Source organism: Streptopelia decaocto (genome assembly GCF_964273445.1).
Source record: "Streptopelia decaocto genome assembly, chromosome: 1".
Taxonomy (NCBI): Eukaryota; Metazoa; Chordata; class Aves; order Columbiformes; family Columbidae; genus Streptopelia; species Streptopelia decaocto.
In genome coordinates, this window is record NC_138663.1 from 212,786,055 (window position 1) to 212,804,637 (window position 18,583).

The following is an 18,583-nucleotide window of genomic DNA, read 5'->3' on the forward strand; positions in this document are numbered from 1 at the left end:
CCCCACGGCCCATCACGGACCCCACGGCTCACCCACCAGCACCCTAAAGACCCCCCAAGAATCACCCCCTTGCCCAATATTGCGGGGTCCTCACCAGGCAAAACTTCCCCCCGTGTCACCCCAAAGTTCCCACCCCCCCCGCGTGGGCTCTTGTTCTCGTCGCCCTTTCTAAACCCCATCGCGACCCCCCCCCGCCCGCGCCCCATATATATTTTGGGGCGGGGGGTCTCCCAGCCGGCATCCCCCTCCCCATTTCGAAGCGGATGCGGGATGCGGTTGCCGTGGCGACAGGCGGGTACCCCGGGGATGCGGAGTGGGCGCGCCCGGAGCCCCCCCCACTGCAGAGCCACAGCCCGGACGCGACCATTCGTGTCGGGGGGGGGGGAGGCGGTGTGGTGGGGTCTCCAATGTCCCACGGGCCCCCCCCGCGGGTCCCACGGCTGGGGGTGCGCAACGCGTTGCGCACCCCCAGCCGTGGGCCCCGCGGGGGGGGCCCGTGCAATATGTGTCCCCCCCCACTCGTGTCCCCCCCCCAATCTTTCACCGTGGTGCGCTCCGGGCTGGCAGCGCCGTCCCCCCCCCGCCCCTGGCGCAGTCCCCGCCGCCGGCCCGGGGCCGAGGATGCGGGGAAGGGGCCCGCGGAGAGGAGGGGGCTGCGTGGGGGGTGAGTGGAGTGTCACGCGTGGGGGGGGGGGCGGTGCGGAAGGGGGGGCGTGTGGTGAGTTGGGTGGGGATTTATAGGGTGGGGGACGCAGTGGGGCTGGGGGTGATGGGGATAACGGGATGGAAGGGACAAGAAGCTGGGTGGGTGCGTGGGTGGGGGGACAGTGCGGGGTGGGCGGACGCGCACAGGGACGTGGGGGGCGGGATGCGGAGCCCGCGGCATCACGTCGGGGACCCGCAGCGGCTCCGCGGGCCGGGCTGGCGCTGCCCCCCGTGTGCCCCGGTCACCCCCGTGTCCGTGTCCCCCCGTGTCCCCCCGTGTCCCCCGTGTCCGGGCGGCGCTGCGGCGGGCGGTGCCGCACAATGGCGGCCGGGGCGGGGCCGGGCCTGGAGCGCGGGGGCCGCCGCAGCGCCGGGAGCGGGGCCGGACCGGGACCGGGAACGGGACCGGGAACGGGGGGACCGGGCGGCTCTGGGACCGCTGTGGGGCGGGCGAGGTGTCCCGGGGCTGCGGGGGATATGGGGGTCAGCGGGGACGGGGGGCAGGGGGTGACCGGGGCAGGGGGTGCCGTGGGTGCCGTGGGTGCCGTGGGGTAGGGGTGCCGTGGGGCAGGGATGCTGTGGATGCCGTGGGGCAGGGGGTGACCGGGGCAAGGGTGCCGTGGGTGCCGTGGGTGCCGTGGGGCAGGGGTGCCGTGCGTGCCGTGGGTGCCGTGGGTGCTGTGGGGCAGGGATGCTGTGGGTGCCGTGGGTGCTGTGGGGCTGGCAGGGGCTCTGTGCCGGGCCCACCGCTATGGGGTGAGCAGCCGCTCGTGGGGCAGAGCTGTGGGTCCTGTGGGGCTGGGCGGGGTGTCCGGGTGCCGTGGGTCCCCCCTGTGCCCCCTGGAGCATGTGGGGCCGAGGGCTGTGGGGCCGTGGGGCTGATGCTGAGGGACTGTGGGGCTGATCCTGTGGGGCCGTGGGGCTGATGCTGAGGGACTGTGGGGCTGATCCTGTGGGGCCGTGGGGCTGATGCTGAGGGACTGTGGGGCTGATCCTGTGGGGCTGTGGGGTTGATGCTGTGGGACCGATCCTGCAGGGTTGTGGGACTGATGCTGTGGGGCTGTGGGGTTGATGCTGTGGGTGTGTGGGTCTGGTCATGCGGGGCCATGGGGCTGTGGGACTGATCCTGTGGGGTTGTAGGGCCGATGCTGTGGGCCCGTGGGGCTGCGGGACTGATCCTGTGGGGCTGTGGTGTTGATGCCGTGGGGCTGCGGGGCCGGTTGTGCAGGGCCGTGGGGCTGTGGGGCTGGTCCTGTGGGGCCATGGGGCCAATGCTGTGGGTCCGTGGGGCCGATGCTGTGGGGCTCTGGGGGTTGATGCTGTGGGGTCAATGCTGTGGGGCTCTGTGGGGGCTGTGGTGTTGATGCTGGGGTCTGTGGGGCCGATGCTGTGGGCTCTGGGGGTTGATGCTACGGGGCTGTGGGGCTGATGCTGTGGGGCTGATGCCGTGGGGCTGTGGGGCTGATGCCGTGGGGCTGATGCCGTGGGGCTGCGGGCCGTGGGTCCGTGGTCCGCGTGGCGCACTGACGGGTGCCGCAGGCTGACGGGGACGCCGCCATGGCGCGGCGCGAGGCCGGCGCCAGCCCGGTGGTGCGGCAGATCGACCAGCAGTTCCTGGTGTGCAGCATCTGCCTGGACCGCTACCGCAACCCCAAGGTGCTGCCGTGCCTGCACACCTTCTGCGAGAGGTGGGACCCCGCACCCCCCGTACCCCTGCACCCCCATACCCCTGCACACAACCCCAAGGTGCTGCCGTGCCTGCACACCTTCTGCGAGAGGTGGGACCCCGTACCCCTGCACCCCTGCACCCCCATACCCCTGCACCCCTGCACCCCTGCACACAACCCCAAGGTGCTGCCGTGCCTGCACACCTTCTGCGAGAGGTGGGCACCCCGGTACCCCCGCGCCCCCGCACCCCTGTGCCCCTGCAGCCCTGCACCCCCGCACACAGCCCTGCACCCCTTGCAGCCCCGCATCCCTATACCCCCGCATCCCTGTACCCCTGCACCCCACCCCCAGCCCTGCATCCACTGCATTCCTGTGCCCTCTGCATCCACTGCATCCCTGCATCCACTGCATCCACTGCACCCCTGCACCCCCCCCCACAGCCCTGCATCCCTGCACCCCTACATCCCCTGCACCCCCACACACAGCCCTGCATCCACTGCATCCACTGCACCCCTGCACCCCAGCACACAGCCCTGCATCCACTGCATTCCTGTGCCCTCTGCATCCACTGCACCCCTGCACCCGCCCCCCAGCCCTGCATCCACTGCATCCCTGCTCCCACTGCTCCCACTGCATCCACTGCATCCACTGCATCCACTGCATCCACTGCATCCCTCTCCCAGTGCTCCCAGTGCTCCCAGTGCTCCCACTGCATCCACTGCTCCCACTGCATCCACTGCTCCCACTGCTCCCACTGCATCCACTGCTCCCACTGCATCCACTGCATCCACTGCATCCCTCTCCCAGTGCTCCCAGTGCTCCCAGTGCTCCCACTGCATCCACTGCATCCACTGCTCCCACTGCTCCCACTGCTCCCACTGCTCCCACTGCATCCACTGCTCCCACTGCATCCACTGCTCCCACTGCATCCACTGCATCCACTGCATCCATCTCCCACTGCATCCACCTCCCACTGCATCCACTGCATCCACTGCATCCACTGCATCCACTGCATCCACTGCTCCCACTGCTCCCACTGCATCCACTGCATTCACTGCATCCCTGCTCCCAGTGCTCCCAGTGCTCCCGCTGCACCCACTGCGTCCCTGCTCCCAGTGCTCCCAGTGCTCCCAGTGCTCCCCCTGCACCCCCTGCACCCCCTGCACCCCCTGCACCCCCTGCACCCCCTGCATCCCCTGCATCCCCTGCATCCCCTGCACCCGCTGCCCCCGCACATCCCCGCTGTGTCCCTGCCGTGACCTGCTGTGTCCCCAGCACCACTGCATCCCCACTGCACCCCACAGTGCCCACGGGGCTCCCCGTGTCCCCAGTGTGTCCCCACTGTGCCCATGGCCTCCCTGTGTCCCCAATGTGTCCCCATGGGCCTCCCTGTGCCCCCAGTGTGTCCCCAATGTGTCCATATGGCCTCCCTGTGTCCCCAGTGTGTTCCCAATGTCCCCATGGCCTCCCTGTGTCCCCATGGCCTCCCTGTGTCCCCAGTGTGTCCCCACTGTCCCCATGGGCCTCCCTGTGTCCCCAATGTGTCCCCACGGCCTCCCTGTGTCCCCACGGCCTCCCTGTGTCCCCATGGCCTCCCACTGTCCCCATGGGCCTCCCTGTGTCCCCAATGTGTCCCCACGGCCTCCCTGTGTCCCCACGGCCTCCCACTGTCCCCATGGCCTCCCTGTGTCCCCAATGTGTCCCCACTGTGCCCATGGCCCCCCTGCATCCCCACTGAGCCCCATCGCGCTGTGTCCCCATCCCATTGTGTCCCCGTGGCGCTGTGTGTGTCCCCATGGCTGCTCCTGCACGGGCTGTTGGTTGGGGGGTGTGGGGTGGTTTTGGGGGTTTGGGGTGTTTTGGGGGTTTGGGGCGGGGGGTCGCAGCGCGTCCCGGGCTCCGGGCTCTGCTGATGCGTGTTCTCTGTGCCCACAGCCCCCACCCCAAAACACCCCCCGCCGCTCCCCTCTGTCCGTCCGTCCCTCTGTCCGTCCGTCCGTCCCTCCGTCCGTCCGTCCCTCTGTCCATCCGCCCCTTGGGCCCTGGCAGCGGCTGCTCGGTCACCGCGGCGCAGCCTCCTGTCCATCTGTCCCGCCGTCTGTCCACCCCGACCCCCGCGCCCCGGTGTGCCGCAGCGCAGCCCTCCCGTCCGTCTGTCCATCCATCCTGCCGTCTGTCTGCCCCTGCAGCCCCAGCCCTCTGCTCCTGCCCCATGCGCCCTGATGCCTCCTGTCCGTCTGTCCTGTGGCCAGTCTGTCCTGCCAGCCCTGGCCCTCGCTCACGCACCCGTGTGCCGCGGTGCAGCCCTGCTGTCCGTCTGTCCTGCTGCCCGTCCAGTGCCTCCCTCTGCTGCTGTCCTGCACCTCTGTCCCTCCCGTCCGTGTGTCTGTCCTGAGCCCCATCCCTCTGCTCCTGCCTGCACCCCCGTCCCTCCCATCCGTCTGTCTGTCCCTCTGCTCCCGTCCGTGTGTCCATCCCATCCGTGCGTGTGTCCCGCGGCTGAGCCGTGTCCATCCTGTCCGTGTGCCTGTCCCGTCCGTGCGTCCGTCCCATGGCTGAGCCATGTCTGTCCCGTCCGTGTGTCCATCCCGTCCGTGTGCGTGTCCTGTGGCTGAGCCGTGTCCGTCCCGTCCCGTCCGTGTGCCCGTCCCATCTGTGTGTCCATCCCGTCCGTGCGTCTGTCCCGTGGCTGAGCCGTGCCCATCCTGTCCATGTGCCGTCCTGTCCGTGCGTCTATCCCGCGCTGAGCCATGTCCTTCCCGTCCGTGCGTCCATCCCGTCTGATTGCCCGTCCCGTCCGTGTGTCCGTCCCGTCCGTGCGTCCATCCCGTCTGTTTGCCCGTCCCGTCCATGTGTCCATCCCGCGCTGAGCCACGTCCGTCCCGTTCGTGTGTCCATCCCGTCCGTGCGTCCGTCCTGCGCTGAGCTGCGTCCGTCCCGTCCGCGTGTCCGTCCTGTCCGCGTGTCCGTCCCATCCATGCGTCCGTCCCGCGTTGAGCCACATCCATCCCGTCCGTGCGCCCGTCCCGTCCGTGCGCCCGTCCCGTCCGCGCGTCCGTCCCGCGCTGAGCCGTGTCCGTCCCGTCCGTGTGTCCGTCCCGTCCGTGTGTCCGTCCCGTCCGTGTGTCCGTCCCGTCCGTGCGTCCGTCCCGCACTGAGCCGTGTCCATCCCGTCCGCATGCCCGTCCCGTCCGTGCGTCCGTCCCGCGCTGAGCCGTGTCCATCCCGTCCATGTGTCCGTCCCGTCCGTGTGTCCGTCCCGTCCGCATGCCCGTCCCGTCCGTGCATCCGTCCCGCGCTGAGCCGTGTCCGTCCCGTCCGTGTGTCCGTCCCGTCCGTGCGTCCGTCCCGCGCTGAGCCGCGCGCGCCCGCAGGTGCCTGCAGAACTACATCCCGGCGCAGAGCCTGTCGCTGTCGTGCCCCGTGTGCCGCCAGACGTCCATCCTGCCCGAGCGCGGCGTGGCCGCGCTGCAGAACAACTTCTTCATCACCAACCTCATGGAGGTGCTGCAGCGCCAGCCCGACGGGCCCCATCCTGCGCGCGGCGCCGACCCGCTCAGCGCCGTCACCGGCCAGCCCCTCTGCTGCCCCAACCACGAGGGCAAGGTGTGCGGGGGGGGTCCAGGGGGCTGCAGGGATCTGTGTGGGCTGCAAGAATCTGGGGGGCTGGGGGGCTGTAGGGTCCAGGGGCATTTGGGAGTTCCAGGGGTAGGGGGGACCTGGGGGCTGCAGGGCTCCAGGTGAACTGGGCTCCTGTGCTCCTGGGGGTCGTGGTGGCACTGGAGGGTCCCGTGGTCCTGGGGGGTCCCAGTGGCACTGGAAGGTCCTGGGGGTCCTGGTGGCACTGGAGGGTCCCGTGGTCCTGGGGGGTCCCGGGTGCACAGGGTTGTGGGGGTCCCGGGGGCATGGGGTCCCAGGAGCACAGGGGTCCCAGGTGCACAGGGTCCCAGGGGCACAGAGTGCACGGGGGCACAGGGTCCTGGGGGTCCCATGGGCACGGGGTCCCGGGGGCACAGGGTGCACGGAGGCACGGGTGCACAGGGTCCCATGGGCACAGGGTCCCAGGTGCACGGGGTCCCGGGTGCACAGGGTCCTGGGGGCACGGGGTCTCATGGGCACGGGGTCCGGGGTGCACGGGGTCCCATGGGCACAGGGGCACAGGGTCCCATGTGCACAGGGTTCTGGGGGTCCCGGGAGCACAGGGTCCCAGGTGCATGGGCTCCCAGGGGCACAGGGTGCACGGGAGCACAGGGTCCTGGGGGTCCCATGGGCACGGGGTCCCGGGAGCACAGGGTGCACGGGGTCCCGGCGGCACAGGGTCCTGGGGGTTCCGGGGGCAGGGGGGTCCCGGGTGCAGGGGGTCCTGGGGGCACGGGGTCCCGGGGGCACAGGGTGCACAGGGTCCCGAGGGCAAAGGGTCCTGGGGGTTCCGGGGGCAGGGGGGTCCCATGGGCACAGGGTCCTGGGTGCAGGGGGTCCCGGGTGCACGGGGTCCCAGGGTCCCGGGGGCACAGGGTCCCATGGGCATGGGGTCCCAGGTGCACGGGGTCCCGGGTGCAGGGGGTCCCGAGGGCACGGGGTCCCATGGGCACAGGGTCCCGGGGTCCCAGGGGCATGAGGTCCCAGGTGCACAGGGTCCTGGGGGTCCCATGGGCACAGGGTCCCCGGTGCACGGGGTCCCGGGTGCACGGGGTCCCGGGTGCAGGGGGTCCCAGGGGCACAGGGTGCAGGGGGTCCCGGGTGCAGGGGGTCCCAGGGGCACAAGGTCCCGGGTGCACGGGGTCCCGGGGGCACGAGGTCCCGGGTGCAGGGGGTCCCGGGGGCACGGGGTCCCACGGGCACAGGGTCCCGGGGTCCCATGGGCACAGGGTCCCGGGTGCAGGGTGTCGCGGGGGTCCCGGTGTGCGTGCGGCTCCCGGCAGGCGCTGCCCGGCAGGTGATGGAGTTCTACTGCGAGCCGTGCGAGACGGCGATGTGCCGCGAGTGCACGGCCGGGGAGCACCGCGAGCACCGCACCGTGCCGCTGCGCGACGTGCTGGAGCCGCACAAGGCGGCGCTGCAGCAGCAGCTGGACGCGGTGCGCGGCAGGTACGCAGCGGGGCCCCGGGGCGCCCCCCGCGCCCGCCCCGCGCCCACCCGCCCGCCCCGCAGGCTCCCGCAGCTGGCGGCCGCCGTGGCGCTGGTGTCCGAGATCAGCCGGCAGCTGGCAGAGCGCAAGGACGAGGCCGTGGCCGAGATCGGCAGCACCTTCGAGGAGCTGGAGGCGGCGCTGCGGCAGCGCCGGGGGCTGCTGGTGCGCGACCTGGAGGCCGCCTGTGCCGCCAAGCAGAAGGTGACGGCCCCGCCACGCGGGTCCCCTGTCCCCGTGTCCCCTGTCCCCGTGTCCCCATGCCACCATGCCTGCATGTTGCCGTGCCTGGTGCAGCCCTGCGGGGTCCGATGGGGCTGGGCTGGGCTGGACAGTTATCAGGGTCCCGTCCCAGGGGTCAGGGTCCCATCCTGGTCATCAGGGTCCCGTCCCCAGGGTCAGGGTCGCATCCCCACAATGAGAGTCCCATCCCATCAGTGAGGGTCCCACACCTGTGGCGGGTCCTGTCCCTAGGGTCCCGTCCCCACAAACAGGGCCCCATCCTGGTTTTCGGGGTCCCGTCCCCATGCCCAGGGTCCCGTCCCCATGGTGGGGGTCTGTCCCCATGACCAGGGTCCCATCCCAGTGACAAGGGTCCCATCCCCATGATCAGGGTCCCATCCCCGCGGTGGCCCTGTCCCTGCGGTGAGGTGCCGTGTCCCCACAGCGGCTGTGTCCCCGCGGTGGCCGTGTCCGTGTCGAGGTGCCGTGTCCCCGCGGTGGCCGTGTCCCCGTGTCCTTGTGGTGGCCGTGTCCCCGTGGTGGCCGTGTCCCCGTGTTGAGGCACCATGTCCCCACGGTGGCCGTGTCCCCATGTCCCCGTGCTGGCCGTGTCCCCGTGTCCCCGTGTCAAGGCGCCGTGTCCCCGTGTCGAGGCGCCATGTCCCCGTGTCGAGGTGCCGTGTCCCAGCGGTGGCTCTGTCCCCGCGGCGGCTGTGTCCCCATGGTGGCTGTGTCCCCGCGGTGGCCATGTCCCCGTGTCCCCGCGGTGGCCGTGTCCCCGTGGCGAGGCGCCGTGTCCCCATGTCCCCGTGTCGAGGCGCCGTGTCCCCGTGTCCCCGTGCCGAGGCGCCGTGTCCCCGCAGTGGCTCTGTTCCCGTGTCCCCGCGGTGGCCGTGTCCCCGTGTCGAGGTGCCATGTCCCCGCGGTGGCCGTGTCCCCGTGTCCCCGCGGCGGCCGTGTCCCCGTGTCGAGGTGCCATGTCCCCGCGGTGGCCGTGTCCCCGTGTCCCCATGTCGAGGCGCCGTGTCCCCGCGGTGGCCATGTCCCCGTGTCCCCACGGCGGCCGTGTCCCCGTGGCGAGGCGCCGTGTCCCCATGTCCCTGTGTTGAGGCGCCGTGTCCCCGTGTCAAGGTGCTGTGTCCCCGTGTCCCCGCGGTGGCTGTGTCCCTGTGTCCCCGTGTCGAGGCGCCGTGTCCCCACGGTGGCCATGTCCCCGTGTCGAGGCGCTGTGTCCCCGTGGTGGCTCTGTCCCCGTGTCCCCACAGTGGCCGTGTCCCCGTGTCTTGTGTCGAGGCGCCGTGTCCCCGCGTCCCCGTGTCCCGTGTCGAGGCGCCGTGTCCCCGCAGGTGCTGCAGGCGCAGCTGGAGACGCTGCGGCAGGGCCAGGAGAGCATCCTGAGCAGCTGCGCGTTCGCGGAGCAGGCGCTGCGGCACGGCACGGCCGGCGAGGTGCTGCTGGTGCAGAAGCAGATGGGCGAGCGGCTGGGCGAGCTGGCGGCGCGCGCCTTCCCCGAGCACCCGCACGAGAACGCGCAGCTCGACCTGGCCGTGGAGACCGACGCCGTGCGCCGCTCCATCCTCAACCTGGGCGCGCTGGTCACCACCAGCGCCACGGCGCACCAGACGGTGGCCACGGGCGAGGGGCTGCGGCACGCCGTGGTGGGGCAGCCCGCCTCGCTCAGCGTCACCACCAAGGACAAGGACGGCGAGCTGGTGCGCACCGGCGGCGCCTGCCTGCGCTTCCAGGTGAGACGGCCGGCCGGGCTCTCTGTGGATGGGACGCTTCATCCCGTCCCTTAATTGTGTTCCTAATCACGGGCTCATTAGAGCACACGGAGCAGCGCTGGGTGCGCGGGGGTCCGCTCCGCCCAGCACACACACCTTCTGACAACCAGAGCTGTGCTTGCATACAGTCAGGCGGCACATATCCATAGTGACCCCAGAACGCCTGTACGTATCATAACCTTCCCCGCTGCTCATGAAATGAGGCTCAGAGAACCATTCCCATAGTGTCCTCCTTGACCCGCCCTGTTCGCCTGCGCAGTGGCACTTGGTGGCTTTGAGGAGGGGTCTCTATGGGTGTCTATGGTCTCTATGCTCTCTATGGGTCTCTATGGGACTCTGTGGTCTCTATGGCTCTTTATGGGTCTCTGTAGGTCTTTATGGGTCTCTATGGTCTCTATGGGTCTCTATGGGTCTCTATGGGTCTCTATGGTCTCTATGGGTCACTATGGGACTCTATGGTCTCTGTGGTCTCTGCGGTCTCTATGGGACTCTATGGTCTCTATGGGACTCTATGGTCTCTGTGGTCTCTATGGGTCTCTACGGATCTCTATGGTCTCTGTGGTCTCTATGGGTCTCTACGGATCTCTATGGTCTTTGTGGTCTTTATGGGACTCTATGGTCTCTGTGGTCTCTGTGGTCTCTATGGGTCTCCATGGGTCTCTATGGGACTCTGTGGTCTCTATGGGACTCTATGGTCTCCGTGGTCTCCGTGGTCTCTGTGGGTCTCTGTGGGTCTCTATGGGTCTCTGTGGTCTCTATGGGACTCTATGGTCTCCGTGGTCTCTATGGGTCTCTATGGGTCTCTGTGGGTCTCTATGGGTCTCTGTGGTCTCTGTGGTCTCTATGGGACTCTATGGGACTCTATGGGACTCTGTGGTCTCTATGGTCTCTATGGGTCTCTATGGGTCTCTATGGGTCTCTCTGGGTCTCTGTGGTCTCTATGGGTCTCTATGGGACTTTATGGTCTCTGTGGTCTCTATGGGTCTCTATGGGTCTCTATGGGACTCTGTGGTCTCTATGGGTCTCTACGGATCTCTGTGGTCTCTGTGGTCTCTGTGGTCTCTGTGGTCTCTATGGTCTCTATGGGTCTCTATGGTCTCTATGGGTCTCCCAAGCTGCCAAGTCGACCCAAACCAGACCGGCGCCCCTTTTGCTGTAACTCTTGGTATCTTGTCTGCTCAAGTTCCAGCTAGTGCAGTAAAACTCCTGCTCTCGGCACTCGATGGGGTTCTGTTCTTCTTACCATAAAGCTCTAAACCGAGCCCTGGTTGTGTGGCTGAGCTCACAGCTCACGGCTGTGCCCGGCACGTTCACAGCCGCGTCCGTCGCGCTCACGGCCGGTTTGTCGGCAGGTGACGGGGCCGGACGGCGCGGCGGCCGAGGCCGAGGTGCAGGACAACCGCAACGGCACCTACGAGCTGCAGTACACGCCGCGCGCCGAGGGCGACTTCCAGCTGTCGGTGCTGCTGTACGGGCAGCCCCTGCGCGGCAGCCCGTTCCGCGCGCGCGCCGTGCGGCCCTGCGACCTGCCGCCCTCGCCCGACGACGCCAAGCGCCGCGTCAAGTCGCCCAGCGGCGCGCACATCCGGCAGAAGGCCGTGCGGCGCCCGTCCAGCATGTACGGCAGCGGCAAGAAGAAGGAGAACCCCATCGAGGACGAGCTCATCTTCCGCGTGGGTGAGCGCCCGCGGGCGCCGGCGCCGCGTGGGGTCCTGGGGGCCTGGGGCACTAGGGCCTCCCTGGGGGCTTCCTGGAGCTCCTTGTGCTCCCCCAGCGTTGTGGGGGCTCCCTGGGTGCTGGGGGCTCCTGGGGCTCCTTGTGGCCCCCCAGTCTGGGGGGGTTCCCTGAGGCTCCTGGGGCTCCCCAGGTCAGTGGGGGCTCCCCAGGATGGGGGGATTCCCTGGGGCTCCTTGGGGCTCTCCAGGGTTGTGGGGGCTCCCTGGGTGCTGGGGGCTCCCCAGGCTGGGGGGGATTCCCAGGGGCTCCCCAGGTCAGTGGGGGCTCCCCGGGGCAGGGGGGTTCCCTGGGGCTTCCCAGGGCTCCGTGCAGTGCTGGGTGTCCCTGGGTGTCCCTGGGTGTCCCTGCTGTCCCCTGTGTGTCCCGGGTGTCCCCAGGGCTCTGTGTGGCGCGGGGTGTCCCTGGTGTTCCCGTGTGTCCCCAGTGTCCCCAGGTGTCCCTGTGTGTCCCTGCTGTCCTGGTGTCCCCGTGTGTCCCTGGTGTCCACAGTGTCTCTGTGTGTCCCTGCTGTCCTGGTGTCCTGCTGTCCCCATGTGTCCCCGTGTGTCCCCGGTGTCCCCATGTGGTCCTGGTGTCCCCAGTGTCCCCGCTGTCCCGCTGTCCCGGTGTGCCGGTGTCCCGCTGTCCCCGCTGTCCTGGTGTCCCAGTGTGCTGCTGTCCCGGTGTCCCCAGCCCCACTGTCCCGGTGTCCCGGTGTGCCGGTGTCCCCAGCCCCACTGTGCCTGTGTCCCGGTGTCCCGGTGTGCTGGTGTCGCAGTGTCCCCAGCCCCACTGTCCCTGTGTCCCGGTGTCGCGGTGTCCCCAGCCCTGCTGTCCCTGTGTCCCGGTGTCCCCAGCCCCGCTGTCCCTGTGTCCTGGTGTGCCGGTGTCCGGTGTCCTCAGCACCGCTGTCCCTGTGTCCCGGTGTCTGGTGTCCGGTGTCCCCAGCCCCGCTGTCCCCGTGTCCCGCTGTCCCCATGTCCCGGTGTCCCGGTGCCCGGTGTCCCCAGCGTCGCTGTGCCGCAGGAAGCCGTGGCCGTGAGAAGGGCGAGTTCACCAACCTGCAGGGCATCTCCACGTCCAGCAGCGGCCGCATCGTGGTGGCCGACAGCAACAACCAGTGCGTGCAGGTACGGCCCGGCCACTGTTTATTGGTTTGTGTCAGTCCCCAGCACAGTCCAGCCCAGCCCAGTCCAGCACAGTCCAGCCCAGCCCAGCCCAGCCCAGTCCAGCCCAGCCCAGCCCAGTCCAGCACAGTCCAGCCCAGCCCAGCCCAGTCCAGCCCAGTCCAGCCCAGCCCAGCCCAGCCCAGCACAGTCCAGCCCAGCCCAGCCCAACCCGGCCCAGCCCAGCACAGTCCAGCCTGGCCCAGCCCAATCCTGCCCCGTCCCATCCCCAGCCCATCCCTGTCCTGTCCCATCCCGGCCCGCATCCCTGTCCCATCCTGTCCTGTCCACATCTCCATCCTGTCCCATCCTGTCCACATCCCTGTCCCATCCTGTCCTGTCCACATCTCCGTCCTGTCCCATCCTGTCCACATCCCTGTCCCATCCTGTCCTGTCCACATCTCCGTCCTGTCCCATCCTGTCCACATCCCTGTCCCATCCTGTCCCATCCTGTCCTGTCCACATCTCCGTCCCATCCCATCACATCCTTGTCCCATCCTGCCCCTGTCCCGTCCCCATCCCCATCCCATCCCATCCCATCCCATCCCATCCCATCCCATCCCATCCCATCCCATCCCATCCCATCCCATCCCTGTCCTGTCCCCATCCCTGTCCTGTCCCATCCCATCCTTGTCCCATCCTGTCCCCATCCCATCTGTGTCCTGTCTCCATCCCTGTCCCGTCACATCCCTGTCCTGTCCCATCCCAATCCCGTCCCCGTCCCATCCCTGTCCTATCCCATCCCGTCCCTGTTCCATCCCCGTCCCGTCCCGTCCCCATCCCGTCCCCATCCCGTCCCCGTCCCGTCCCCGTCCCATCCCCGTCCCGATCCCCGTCCCCATCCCCGTCTCCATTCCCGTCCCCATTCCCGTCCCCGTCCCTGTCCCCTCCCATCCCTGTCCCCTCCCCTCCCCTCCGATCCCTCCCCTCCCGTCCCCTCCCGTCCCTGTCCCCTCCCCTCCCCTCCCCTCCCCTCCCCTCCCCTCCCCTCCCCTCCCCTCCCCTCCGATCGCTCCCCTCCCGTCCCCTCCCGTCCCTGTCCCCTCCCCTCCGGTCCCCTCCGTCCCCTCCCTTGCCGCTGTCCCGCAGGTGTTCTCCAGCGAGGGGCAGTTCCGGCTGCGGTTCGGGGTGCGCGGCCGCTCCCCGGGGCAGCTGCAGCGCCCCACGGGCGTCACCGTGGACACCAACGGGGACATCATCGTGGCCGACTACGACAACCGCTGGGTCAGCATCTTCTCCCCCGAGGGCAAGTTCAAGGTGAGGGGGGTTGGGCGGGGGCGGGGCGGCGGCCGCGCCCGGCGCTGACCCCTCCCCCGCAGAGCAAGATCGGGGCGGGGCGGCTGCTGGGCCCCAAGGGCGTGGCCGTGGACCGCAACGGGCACATCATCGTGGTGGACAACAAGGCCTGCTGCGTCTTCATCTTCCAGCCCAGCGGCAAGATGGTGGCCAAGTTCGGCAGCCGCGGCGCCGCCGAGCGCCAGTTCGCAGGTACCGCCGGCGCCGGAGCTGGAGCTGCGCCTGGGGCCGGCACTGGGTCCGGCTCTGCGCCTGGTCCTGGCACTGGCTCTGGGGCTGGCTCTGCGCCCGGGCCTGGGGCTGGCTCTGGGTCTGCACCTGGGTCTGGGTCTGGGCTCTGTGCCTGGTTCCGGACTCAGGTTCCACACTCAGTGCCTGGGTCTGGCTCAGGTTCAGCGCACTGAGGCTGGTTCCAGGCTCTGGCTCTGGTTCTGGGCTCAGGTTCCAGGCTCTGGGTCTGGGCTCAGGTTCTGGGCCGTGGTTCTAGTTCTGGGCTTGGGTTCTGGGCTCTGGCTCTGGGTCTGGGTCTGGTCTGGGTCTGGTTCCAGGCTCTGGTTCTGGTTCCAGGTTCTGATTCTGGGCTCTGGGTCTGGGTCTCGTTCCAGGCTCTGGTTCTGGTTCTGGGCTCAGGTTCCAGGCTCTGGGTCTGGCTCTGGGCTCAGGTTCTGGGCTGTGGTTCTAGTTCTGGGCTTGTGTTCTGGACTCTGGCTCTGGTTCTGGGCTCTGGGTCTCAGTCTGGATCTGGGTCTGGTTTCAGGCTCAGGTTCTGGGCTCTGGGTCTGGTTCTGGGCTTGGCTTTTGGGTTCTGCACTCTGGGTCTGGTTCTGGGCTCTGGGTCTGGCTCTGCGTCTGGTTCCAGGCTCAGGTTCTGGGCTCCGGGTCTGGTTCTGGGCTTTTGGGTTCTGGGCTCCGGGTCTGGTTCCGGGCTCAGGTTCTGGGCTCTGGGTCTGGTCCTGGGTGGAGGTTCTGGGCTGTGGTTCTACTTCTGGGCTCTGGGTCTGGTTCTGGGCTTGGGTTTTGGGTTCTGGCCTCTGTGTTTGGCTCTGGTTCTAGTTGTGGGGTCTGATTCCAGTTCTGGGTTCTAGGCCGCGGTGTTGGCTCTAGGTTCTGGGTTCGGGTTCTGGATTCGGGTTCTGCTGCTGGTTTAGTTCTGGGTTTGGGTCATGGAGTTGCGTTCTGGGCTGTGGTTCTGGGTTCCAGGTTCTAGCTCTGGGTTTGGGTTCTAGGCTGATGGTGGTTCTGGGCTGTGGTTCCGGGTTCTGGGCTCACGTTCTAGCTCGGGGTTCCGGCTCTGGGCCCACGCGCTCCCCTCCCCCAGGGCCCCACTTTGTCGCCGTCAACAACAAGAACGAGATCGTGGTCACCGACTTCCACAACCACTCCGTCAAGGTGCGGGGGGACCCCGCTGACCCCATGGGGACCCCCTGCTGACCCCGCGCTGACCCTGCTGACCCCGCACTGACCCCGCTGACCCCATGGGGACCCCGCGCTGACCCCATGGGGACCCCGCGCTGACCCTGCTGACCCCGCACTGACCCCCCGCTGACCCCGTGCTGACCCTGCTGACCCCGCTGACCCCGCACTGACCCCCCGCTGACCCCCCGCTGACCCCCCGCTGACCCCCCGCTGACCCCCCGCTGACCCTGCTGACCCCATGCTGACCCCGTGCTGACCCTGCTGACCCCGCACTGACCCCCCGCTGACCCCGCACTGACCCCCCGCTGACCCCGTGCTGACCCTGCTGACCCCATGCTGACCCCGTGCTGACCCTGCGCTGACCCTTCTGACCCCGTGCTGACCCTGTGCCAACCCCACGGTGACCCCCCACTGACCCGCCCTGACCCCACTGACCCCGCGCTGACCCCGTTGACCCCCTGCCGACCCCCTGCCGACCCCCTGCCGACCCCGTGCTGACCCCATGCTGACCCCACGCTGACCCCACGCTGACCCCACGCTGACCCCACGGTGACCCCACACTGACCCCACGCTGACCCCATGGTGACTCCACCCTGACCCCGCACTGACCCTGCGGACCCTGCGCTGACCCCCCTGACCCCATGGTTACCCCGCTGACCCCACGCTGACCCCATGGTGACCCCGCTGCCCCTGCACTGACCCCATGGTGACCCTGTGCTGACCTCGTGCTGACCCCGCTGCCCCCATGGTGACCCCGCTGCCCCCACGCTGACCCCCCTGACCCCCGGTGCCCCTGCTGCCCCCCGGTGCCCCCGCTGACCCCCCAGTGCCCCCGCTGCCCCCCGGTGCCCCCGCGGTGCCCCCCGGTGACCCTGCTGACCCCCCGGTGCCCCCACTGCCCCCCGGTGACCCCGCGGCGCCCCCCGCTGACCCCGCGCTGCTCCCCCGGTGCCCCCGCTGACCCCCCGGTGCCCCCGCTGCCCCCCGGTGCCCCCGCGGTGCCCCCCGGTGCCCCCGCTGACCCCCCGGTGCCCCCGCTGCCCCCCGGTGCCCCCGCTGCCCCCCGGTGACCCCGCGCGCCCCCTGTTGCAGGTGTACAGCGCGGACGGGGAGTTCCTGTTCAAGTTCGGGTCGCACGGGGAGGGCAACGGGCAGTTCAACGCGCCCACCGGCGTGGCCGTGGACGCCAACGGCAACATCATCGTGGCCGACTGGGGCAACAGCCGCATCCAGGTGGGACGGGCACGGGGGACGGGGGACACGGGGACATGAGAACACAGGGCCATGGGGACACAGGGACACGGGGACCTGGGCAGGGGCAGTGGGTGGTGGCTGCGGGGCCATGGGGACACAGGGCCATGGGGACATGGGGACACGGGGCCATGGGGACCCGGAGCCATGGGGACACGGGGACCTGGAGCCATGGGGCCAATGGGACCTGCAGCCATGGGGACACGGGGCCATGGGGCCAATGGGACCCGGAGCCATGGGGAGCTGGGGCCATGGGGCCATGGGGCCATAGGGACCTGGAGCCATGGGGACCCGGAGCCATGGGGAGCTGGGGCCATGGGGCCATGGGGCCATAGGGACCCGGAGCCATGGGGAGCTGGGGCTATGGGGACACGGGGACCCGGAGCCATGGGGCCATGAGGCCAATGGGACCCGGAGCCATGGGGAGCTGGGGCCATGGGGACACGGGGACCCGGAGCCATGGGGAGCTGGGGCCATGGAGACCCAGAGCCATGGGGAGCTGGGGCCATGGGGCCAATGGGACCCGGAGCCATGGGGACCCGGGGCCATGGGGCCAATGGGACCCGGAGCCATGGGGAGCTGGGGCCATGGGGCCATGGGGCCATAGGGACCTGGAGCCATGGGGACCCGGAGCCATGGGGAGCTGGGGCCATGGGGCCATAGGGACCCGGAGCCATGGGGAGCTGGGGCTATGGGGACACGGGGACCCGGAGCCATGGGGACACGGGGCCATGGGGACGCAGGCCATGGGGACACAGGGCCATGAGGCCATGGGGCCAATGGGACCCGGAGCCATGGGGACCCGGGGCCATGGGGCCGCTCCCCCCCGCAGGTGTTTGACGGCGCGGGCTCGTTCCTGTCGTACATCAACACGGCGGCCGAGCCGCTGTACGGGCCGCAGGGGCTGGCGCTCAGCGCCGACGGACACGTGCTGGTGGCCGACTCGGGCAACCACTGCTTCAAGGCCTATCGCTACCTGCAGTAGGGCTGCCCCACGGCTGCCCCACGGCGCCTGACCCACCGCTGCCTGCAGTAGGGCTGCCCCACAGCGCCTGACCCACAGCAGCCTGCCCCGTGGCATCGTGCCCCACGGCGCCTGCCCCACGGCGCCTGCCCCACAGCGCCCTGCCCCACAGCCGCCCCGGCCTTCACGTGCACTTTACCCGGGGGCGGCCGGGCCGGCGCGGGCGAGGACGGGCACGGCGGGGGGGGGTGCCAGGGGTCCTGCCCTCTCCTGCCCCACGGACGGGGGTCCCGATGGCACACGGGAGCATGTGGGGCCGGGGGAGCATCGGGCAGGGCTGGGGCTGTGGGGCGGTGGGTCCTGGAGCCCCCACCCCCCAGGCGCTGCCCCCGCCAGCCCCACAGCCCAGCCCCAGCTGTGGGGCCACCGCGTGTGCCTGCCCCACGGAGGCTGTGGGTCCCAGCCCCACGGCGGGTGTGGGGTGTGGGTCCCAGCCCCATGGCGGGTGTGGGGTGTGGGTCCCTGCCCCATGGCGAGTGTGGGTCCCAGCCCCACGGCGGGTGTGGGGTGTGGGTCCCAGCCCCACGGCGAGTGTGGGGGGTGGGTCCCTGCCCCACGGCAGGTGTGGGCTGTGGGTCCCTGCCCCAGGGCGAGTGTGGGTCCCAGCCCCACGGCGGGTGTGGGTCCCAGCCCCACGGCAGCTGTGGGGCCGCACGCTGACAAACAGTCTGTACAAAATAAAATATTCTGGAAGAACCGGCCCTGGCAGCTCCAGCCCCACAGCGGGGGGGCAGCACCGCCCTGCCCCACAGCACCAGCACCGCCCCACAGCACCGCCCCCCAGCACCAGCACCGCCCCACAGCACCGCCCCCCAGCACCAGCACCGCCCCACAGCACCGCCCCCCAGCACCAGCACTGCCCCACAGCACCAGCACCGCCCCACAGCACCGCCCCCCAGCACCAGCACTGCCCCCCAGCACCAGCACTGCCCTACAGCGCCAGCACTGCCCCCCAGCACCAGCACTGCCCCCCAGCACCAGCACCGCCCCACAGCACCGCCCCCCAGCACCAGCACCGCCCCACAGCACCTCCCCACAGCACCGCCCTGCCCCACAGCACCGCCCCCCAGCACCAGCACCGCCCTGCCGCACAGCACCTCCCCACAGCACCACCCTGCCCCACAGCACCAGCACTGCCCCACAGCAGGGATGTGTCCCCGGTATGAGATGTGTCCCCCGGTACGGGATGTGTCCCTGTTCCCGCTGT

At 69.9% G+C, this 18,583-nt stretch overlaps 1 protein-coding gene across 6 annotated transcripts; it reads left to right on the forward strand.

Annotated features, from left to right (window-relative positions):
• The first annotated feature begins 543 nt into the window (after positions 1-543).
• On the forward strand, positions 544-18,061 carry TRIM3 (tripartite motif containing 3). Of its 6 annotated transcripts, none has more exons than XR_014186041.1 (14): positions 544-664; positions 2,245-2,393; positions 5,748-5,979; positions 7,310-7,461; positions 7,525-7,705; positions 9,070-9,468; positions 10,860-11,184; positions 12,250-12,353; positions 13,479-13,646; positions 13,709-13,877; positions 15,004-15,074; positions 16,194-16,334; positions 17,185-17,907; positions 18,018-18,061. XR_014186041.1 is itself a non-coding variant. In XM_082072660.1 (13 exons), the coding sequence occupies exons 2-13, from the start codon at positions 2,263-2,265 to the stop codon at positions 17,335-17,337; spliced, it is 2,226 nt and encodes a 741-aa protein (XP_081928786.1). In that variant the 5' UTR covers positions 544-664; positions 2,245-2,262; the 3' UTR covers positions 17,338-18,035. The 6 variants fall into 6 exon arrangements, 4 of the variants coding, with proteins under 4 accessions (XP_081928786.1, XP_081928788.1, XP_081928787.1 ...); XR_014186042.1 differs by having other exon boundaries at positions 17,185-17,878; positions 17,965-18,027; XM_082072660.1 differs by having other exon boundaries at positions 17,185-18,035.
• The last annotated feature ends 522 nt before the right edge of the window (positions 18,062-18,583 follow it).